Below are 8672 nucleotides of genomic sequence, written 5' to 3' on the forward strand. Positions count from 1 at the left end.
GGATCAGTGTTTGCTTTCTCGCTCGGTGGGGAAGGGTTCCCTGGAACCAGCGCAGAGCTGGGATTCTGCTACTTCTGCTTTTGCCCAAAGAGTACCAGGGAGAGAGACATAGCCTCTGCCCTGGTGAGCTTTACTTATTTATTTTTAGTGTAAAGCGCCCCGTGGACAGTGGAAAGGAATGAGTATTGAGCATGCCCAGGGGATGAGGCGTATCAAAGACCATGCCAGATGGGAGGAAGCCTTGGAGGTGAGGTTGTATCCGTGCTCTTCTTGGTGGTGATGCCTCCACAGGTGCACATTCGTCCCCAAACTCATCGAGCTGGGTACGTTGAATGCTTGTTGTTAATTGCATGCCAATCAGACCCCCCTGAAGTGTTTTCTTGAAAAAGAATATGTCAGAGACATCTGGTTTGCATGCTATTTAATTATTTTGCATGTAGGTTGTTTTCTCATTTGTGAGGTGGCCAGTTGGTTACTGAGTTAAGGAGGAAAGACAAAACCGGATTTAAAAGAGAGAGGGGAGAGAGGAGAGAGAGAGAGAGAGAGGACCTGAGAAACAGTGAACCTTCCAGCAGAGACTGTTGCCAGCACAATTTTGGGTGTGAACTGATTAGCCAGCAGCGAGGAGGTAGGCCTGGGCATGATGTCCAAAACAGAGTAACCGTCCCCAGCCACCAAAAAACTACTTTCTACAGTTCCTTGGAACTCTCAAGGCTGATGGCCCTGTGCAATGCCCAGCGCATCTTGCCAGCCGTGCCTGCCCTTGCTGGGCTGGGGCCACACACCATTTGTCTCATTAGATTCTCACACATAAGCTGGAGCTTCGTTGACAATACCCAGTCGTCTTGAAATTGTGCCGGGCTTTGACTCAGCAAGTCCACATCAGGAAAGGATTCTGGACATGAACCGAGATGCGTGGTAGTTCTTTCACTTCACTAGAACAGTAAAAAATTGGGAACAACCCACGTGTCCATCAATAAGGGAGTCATCAAATAAATGGTAGAGCCATATAGTGGAATTGGAGGCCAGCTCTCAGAATGTTACTGCAAAAGAATATTCAACAACGCAGCTCAAATGACACACTCAAATCACATCAGTAAGTGAAAAGGACAGACTACAAAGTACTACATGTAACTCTTTCCTAGTTTGGTTGGGGAAAAGTATGGAGTTATAAAGATAGATAATGGGTGGGTAGGTAGATGATGGACAGATGGACAATAATCAGGCCAGCAGCACATACACCAAAATATCAATATTTCATGGATTTGCAGGTGATTCCAAATTTCTTGCTGTTTATTTATTCTAAATCTTTCAAATTGAATTTATGTTTCTTTTATTAAAAAGGGAAAGGGGTGGGCTGGGATGAAGCTCCGTGGGAGAGCACTTGCCTAGAGTGCGTGAGGTCCTGGATTTGATTCCCAGCGCTGCACGGAAAAAAGAGAAAAGGGGGAAAATAATCCAGATATTAAAAACAAAATTACAATTCCTCAACCCCAGAAAAGAGGAAGCCGAAGGAGCAGTGGTCATTTCCCCTGGAGCTGGGGCTGGAACTGGTGGGGGCGAGGCTGGGCGGGTGCATCTGGTATAAGTGCCCATGCCCCTGCCCGGCCTGCATGCGGGCGCTTCTGGAAGTTGCCTGCACTGCTCTGGGCTGGCGTCATGAGACTTGCCCTGCTGTGTGGGCTGCTGGTGGTGGCTGGTGAGTGGGGACGGGACCCATGCTGGGGAGGAAGGCGGGATGTGGACGGGCCCTCCACGCTCCTCCGTGGACTGGGCGGCAGCTGCTCTGACCCCTGCCTGCACCCAGTCCTCCAACCCTTCCACCCCCTACAAGGAGCCACCAGTGGCTGCCAGTCCCCTAGGAGGGTGACTTCAGTCAGAGAGCCACAGGTGGCCACACTGGGTGGTGTGCCGAGCCTGAGGGCCTGCTGGGCTGACCCCTGTGGCGGTTTGGACACAAGTTACAGAAATGGGACCCTCCCACTTGCTCACCCCGATCCTTTGATGGAGCCTTAGCCATCTTCCGTACACGCACAGCGCTCTGCTTATATAGAGAGAGCCCTTTCATGTCCATTACCACTGGACAAAGGAAGGGGTTCCATTGACCATTGGTGGGAAGGGGGACTGGGGCAGCTTCCGCCAAGTCTTCAACAGACCAAATGTGAAGATCACGAGCAAATTACTTCCTGCTTTGGTTTTCATGCTCTATCTCAAAATAAGTGACTTCAGAAAGGTCTTAGTTTCTGTTGTTGTCGTTTTCTCTTGTTGGCCCTGAGGATTGAACCCTGTCTCTAAATAATATACATAAAAGGGCTGGGGATGTGGCTCATCCCCGGTGGTCGAGTGCCCCTGAGTTCAATCCCTGGTACCCCCCAAAAATTATGATAAAGAGAGAGAGGGGGAGGAGGGGAGAGAAGAAGAGAGGAGGGGGAAGGAAAGGAAAAGAGGGCAGAGGCCACGAAGAAGGGCAAGGATCTGATTCAGGTCTTCGGCTGATCTACAAGGTGGTTGCCCTGGGGTTCCTTATCACAGAATCTGGGAATCCCTGAATTCCTGACGGAAATCCCAGATGATTCCAGAGGGCCTGGGACCCTTCATCAACAGTCAAAGCTTAGCATCCCATTCAGCTAGAGCCACGGGGTCAAACGGGAGTGGCAGTGCGGGCTCCCACACGTCAAGGGGACACAACAGTCTACTTACTTCTAGTTGCAGCCCAAGGCTACCTGCTTGTGATCTCAGCCTTTGTCCCCTGCACGAGTCTCTCCCAACCCCTCACTCAAACTCCTGTGTCCTAAGGAGTTTCACTACAGCCTTGTTCCCTGAGGGTGGGGTACCATGGCTAAGGTCACCTGGAGGGGCTGCCTGGCCCTGTCTCCCTGTGAGACCCTGGGCTCCACCTGGACACACAAGGACCCATGATCTTGAACAATTGCTCAGGGCCACAGTCCAATTCTGTCACCGTCTTGTGTTGCCTGTTCCTCCCGACGTCCCCCCCCCCGAGTTCCCTGAGTTAATGTATTTTATTTCTCCCAACTCAGCCTGACATGTTCCTCTCCCCCAGTGAAATGGATTTCCCCTCGTGATCGATTCTAGCCCGCAGCTATTGTGACTGAAGTGAAAACCCTCGATTCCTAGGTCACACTGCTTCCGGGAGAGCCACACAGGCTCTTTCACACTGGAACTGCCCTGGGGGGTGGAGGGGGTAGCATTGGACTTCTTCCCCTTGAGAAAGGGAATCAAGGCCAGAGACAGAGAAGGTTCCAGGCTGCCTTGGTTCCAATTCTGATTCCATTTGCCACCTCCCCCGTGACCTTGAGCAAGTCACTCACCTGAAACCAGGGATCAAAAATGGTACCTTCAGCCACACCTAAAAAAAAAAAAGGTGTCTGTTGTTCCCACGTTGTTTTTCACAAATGCACCGTGACTGTGTAAAGTGATATATTAGAGGAAACTGGATCGGGGGACGCGAGGGCCTCTGTTATTTCTACCACTTTCCTGTACGTCTAGAGTTATTCCAAAATAAAAAGTCTATTTATTTAAAAAATCAGCATGTATCTCATTGGATGGAGGTGAATCAATACAGAAAAAGACCTTCACTTAATATATAAAAATATAACTGTCATGATATTTTTATTTTATTTATCTCACTTTTTGGTTGTGGGCATTGAACCCAGGGCGTGGTAAGTGCTCAGCGCTCCCAGACAGCACTGTATTTTTGGTCATGGGCGTAGTTGTTATTTTATCCTCATTATCCTTCGAAGTTCACCATCCCCTCATCCAGCAGAGGTGCCACCCTGGGGCCCATGGCGTCCCCGGGACGTCCGTCCCCTCTCCTCATTGCTGGACTCTTTGCCAGGTCTGACTCCAGCCCAGGGAGGCCTCCTGAATCTGGAAAAGATGGTCCGGCAAGTGACCAAGAAGATACCCCTCCTCAACTACTGGCCCTATGGTTGTTACTGCGGACTTGGTGGCAGAGGCCAGCCCAAAGATGCCACAGACTGGTAACCCCCTTCCCAGGCCCGTAGTCCTAGCCTGAGACGCTCCTTTCTTCTCCATTCATGGATTCATTTAATGAATTCATTTTGCTGAGCACCTACGAAGTTACAGCCTCTCCTGAATCCCCACCCTGCTGGAGTTGGCCTTCTAGGTGGTAGGCCAGGTCTCTGCAGGTCTGACCCTCTTGCATTCCTGTCCCCTAATCAAGTAATGACACCTCCCCCGCCATACACTCCCTAATGCCACTGTACGATGTGTTTCAAAGCCCCCGCCTCTTTTTGCTGAGTCTCATTTGATCCTCTCAATCGCCCTGGGAATTGGCCTGAGGAGAGGTGAGGCCCGCCAGGGCTGGGGGCATGTCCCTGAGCCACTACTTACAGGCTGACTTCCTTGAGCCTTGGGTGGTCTCGAGGATTAAGAGAGAATGTTCAGTCACGGCAGGTGCCTAGGGCATCAGAGGCATCAATGTTAGCTACTGTGATCCTTGACTCTTCCCAGGTGGGCACATGGGTGGGAAGAGCCAGAGACCTGAGCGAGCTAGTGACCCGTGCCGCTGGGCGCCCTGCCTGTCCCACCAGGTGCTGCCAGAAGCATGATTGTTGCTACAAACACCTGAGGACCTACCAATGCAGACCCAAGAGGGACCATTATAATTACACCTTTTCCCAGGGGGACATCCAGTGCCGTGAGTACCTGGGTATTGGGGTTAGAGCTGAGGCTCAGGAGGGGAGTTCTGGCCCTCACTGCCTTTGAAGGCTGAGTGGCCATGCGTAAGCTACTTGACCTCTCTGTTCTTCTTCCGTGTCTGGTGGCAGCAGCTGGGCTGTGGAGGAGAAGCAGGCATGGGTGTGGGGTAAGGAGAGGTCCAAGGGGAGGTTTGATCCTTTTGGCATCTGGAAGCCAGGCCTAGCACTGATCAGTTCTGTGACCACAGCACATTGTTTAACCTCTCTGGACCTCAGTATCCTTATCTGTGATCTACTCCATATAGTCATTGCAAGAACTCAAATGAAACCAACAGAATGAGCCTCACAGGACGGCTGCCACTGAGAAACCCATAGGGCTGCCCTTGGCTTTGCTGTTACTTTCACCATTATTGATCCTCATAACAGCCCAGAAGGGGGCAGCAAGACCCCGATCTCTGTTGCACAGACAAGGACACTCAAACTAGAGTGGGGAAGCATTTCCCTGGGTCACAGAGTTCCAAAAGACAGGTCACCTAGCCCCTAGGTCAGCTGGCCCTCGGGCTGAGAATCTAAAGGTCTTTTTTTTTTTAATAGCAGATGTTGGTAACTGAAGACTTCATTTATTTTTGTTTTGTTTTTGTACTGAGGACTGAACCCAGGGGTGCTCTGCCACTGAGCCCTTTTATTTATTTATTTATTTGTTTGTTTGTTTTGAGACAGAGTCTCTCTGAGTTGCTGAGACTGGCCTCCAACATGTGACCCTCCTGCCTCAGCCTCCCGACTCACTAGGTCTATAGGTGTGCACCGCCATGCCCGGCTCACTAAGGGCTGAATAATAACCATACCCACTCCAGGCTAAGTACTTTGTACTCTTTAATTCCCACCATGGCCTTCTGAGCAGCCCCCGTCATTAACCCCACTTTCCAGATACTGAAACGAAGGCAGGTGGTCCCTCGGTCCTGGAGTCTGCACGTTCTCCTCCCTCCTGGCCCCTCCCTCCCTGCCCTCCCCAGCTCTCCCTGGAAGGAGGAGACGCTGCAGCCAGCCTGCGGCTCCGGTGGCCCCTCACCACCGTCCCACTCCTCCTCTCTAGCCCTGCCTGTACACTCATTCTGCAGCCGTCTCATCCCTGTCCCCCAACCCTGCCCATCTGTTCCGTGCTCTCCCTCCAGGACCAGCCGTGTGGGTGTGGGGTGCTCCATATTGTGTAGTGGGTGGGTGACAGTAGGTAAGGACCAAGACACGCAGGGAGTCCCATGGCTTTGGGGGCACCTCCAGGCTGAGCAGGGACTGGGCGGCCTTCCGGGGGCCCCTGGACCAGGTCTTGTCTGGGCTTCCCTGGCAGCGGCTCACGGCCCCCTCCTCCACCCACAGCCCACAGGGGGAGCTGGTGCGAGCAGCAGCTGTGCGCCTGTGACAAGGAGGTGGCCTTCTGCCTGAAGAGCAACCTCGACTCCTACAACAAGCTCCTGCGTTTCTACCGGCGGTCCCGCTGCCAGGACCCCACTCCTTCATGCTAGAAGCCCGACTCGCTTCCCCCGCCATCCTTCCCCATCTCGGGGCATTGCCGTGGCCCCGCCCCGGCATCTAACCAGCTGGCTTTGAAGACAGTCCAGGGGGAAGGGCCCCTCGCCCTTGCTGGGCCCGACCTCTGGACTCTCCCACCCCAGGCAGTGCCGGCTCCCCTGAGGGTGGGCGGAGGCCAGGGAGCACCCAGGACCATGAGGTTGGGCCAGAGCACTCAGGGGAGGGGTGCTGGGGGGTCGTGGCAGCTGTGTAGGCCTGGCTCCCTGCCACCGCCACCACTGCTGGTCCCTCTCACTAACTCCAAGCCTCAGCCTGAGTGGCTGCTGTAAAGCGCAATGTTGACCATCCTGTCCGAGTGACTCTTAAAACCCCCAGGTCCTCCACGGCCCCAGCATACAGCCCCTCAGAGCTCGGCCGTCTGGTCCCATGTCCCTCTCCCCAACTGGGCCCCATAGAGTCCAGCCCCTCTCCCCAAGCTGCACCCGGGTCCAGAGCAGCCTCAGAACAGAGCAGGCCTCCACAAACTCTGAGGACAGGGTGGGAGGAGGCCATGATGGGAGGAGGCCGCGGCTCTTGTAGCTCCAAGCTCCCTCCTGGCCTGCTGTCCTGCCTCTGCACTTGCTCAGGGTCCTCCTACAGATATGGCCCTGTGGCCCCCTCCTCCTGGATGGCCTCCCTGGGCCTTTCAGGGAGAAAGGGCTGCTTCCCAGGAGAGTCTCCCTGGCTCATCTCTCCTCCCTCCAGGGCTCACGGGCACCTCCTGGCTCCCCTGGCCCTGGCTGGGGCTTCCCATGAGGGGTGAATGGGATCCTCCCCGATCCCAGCTAGACAGGAGCACCTCGAGGACACAGACCACGTCCGCCTCGTCTGTGTTTCCTCGGCTTCCCACGTGCTCGGTGCTCAGTTACTGTTGGGGATCAGTTGAGCTAATCATGAACCTGCAGGGGCTGGAGAGGATGTCGGTGTCCCATCCAGATCCCTCCCAGACTCAGGACCCCACTCCCAGCCCAGCCAGGTAATGGCTCCAAAGCACCCCCATCTGCCCTCCTTCTCTTTTCTGGGAGTTTCCTGGCCCTGCACCCCCCATACACACACCCAAAGAGGCCATCCGTGACTGACCAGAGAGTTCAACACCCTGGAGGGCACAGCTGCCTGGCCCCCCTGCCTCCATGCAGGACCATCTGGGTCAGTGCCCAGAGTTCCTCCGGGGATTAGGGTGGTAGGAAGCCCCAGAGATTTCTGGAACCACCTCCCCTCCCTGCCTCTTCCGCTGGCCCGGCCTGTTCTCCTGGTTCCCTGCGGCTTTCTCCAGAGTCAGCCCTCGGTGAGAAACTTACACAGGATCCTCGTCTGGGCTCTGCTTCTGGGGAAACACACCTTTAGGCAGATGGCTTTTTCTTATAAGGATCCACAATCTGTCCTTCGTGTATGATGAGCTGTGTGTCCAGCCACGGGGCCAGCTGAGGCACCTGGGGCTCCCCACACTGTGGCCTGTGTCACACACCCTGCAATGACCTATGGTACGGGTTTCCCGAAACTCAGTAGGTCGAGCGAGGCCGTGTGAGGGGAATTAAGAACTATGGGCTCTGGGTCCAAATTATCATTCTATGCCCACTCCTGTGAGGGACAGTGATGGTTGAGGGGACAGGGGGTTGCTAAATCTCCATTCTTTCCCACCCAAATTTGCTGTGAACCCCCCCCCCCCAAAAATCTATTTTAAAACATTCCAGTGCTGTCTCTGACTATCCATGGGCCCTACTTGAGGGATCTCGGTTTCCTTGTGTGTAAAGTAGACATGAAAAATAAGAAGAGTTACTTGTATGTGAGTACTTGTCGCGATGGGCAAAAGGTGCGACTTATGCAGTCGAGGGGGAGAAATAAAGAATGTCCATGTGCTTCTGCCCTTTTTAATTCTTAAGTCACTCAATACAGTTTCACTCTATGGGTTCTTAATCAAAAAAATGACCATCCTTAATGCTAGGCACTGCAAAAGACAGAATCAATCCACGGCAAACAATTCTAGATGAATCCTAAGCCCTGCAAACACACTTCATCATGACAGGCTCATGACAGACATTCCCTCTGCGTGCTAAGCTCAAGTGTCAGATCTAAAGTCTCCAGCCTTGGGCTCTAAGTCCAGCAGATGCACACTCCCTAAGACTATGATGATCAGGTCAGGAACCAAGGCAGCCTTCTCCTGGGGTGGAGCTGACGGCTGGCTGAGGAGAGGGTCAAAGGGAGAAGTCTCGGCTCTCACCAGGGTCAAGATGTGGCTGGAGAGTTTGAGAGCGGTGAGGAAGATGCAGAGGATCAGCAAATGATGAGCTGGGGTGTCAGCCCAGGTCCTCACCAGGCTCAGAGTGAGAGCATCAGTGTCGGCTGGCTGAGTGTCTGTTCATTGGCTCCACTATTTATACTAAATTTGGGGGCTTCTTTTGCCTCTGCAAAAGGCAGAGGCACAGG

At 53.7% G+C, this 8672-nt stretch overlaps 1 protein-coding gene across 1 annotated transcript; it reads left to right on the forward strand.

Annotated features, from left to right (window-relative positions):
• Positions 1 to 1630: 1630 nt before the first annotated feature.
• On the forward strand, positions 1631 to 6202 carry PLA2G2D (phospholipase A2 group IID; the record flags this gene model as incomplete). The annotated part of the gene is made up of 4 exons (XM_081306983.1): positions 1631 to 1699; positions 3857 to 4001; positions 4575 to 4681; positions 6057 to 6202. Exons 1-4 carry the CDS (start codon positions 1660 to 1662, stop codon positions 6200 to 6202), a joined length of 438 nt encoding a protein of 145 aa, XP_081163109.1. The 5' UTR covers positions 1631 to 1659.
• Positions 6203 to 8672: the final 2470 nt, after the last annotated feature.

The sequence above is a fragment of the Spermophilus citellus genome (assembly GCF_964194105.1).
Source record: "Spermophilus citellus genome assembly, chromosome: 9".
Classification (NCBI taxonomy): domain Eukaryota; kingdom Metazoa; phylum Chordata; class Mammalia; order Rodentia; family Sciuridae; genus Spermophilus; species Spermophilus citellus.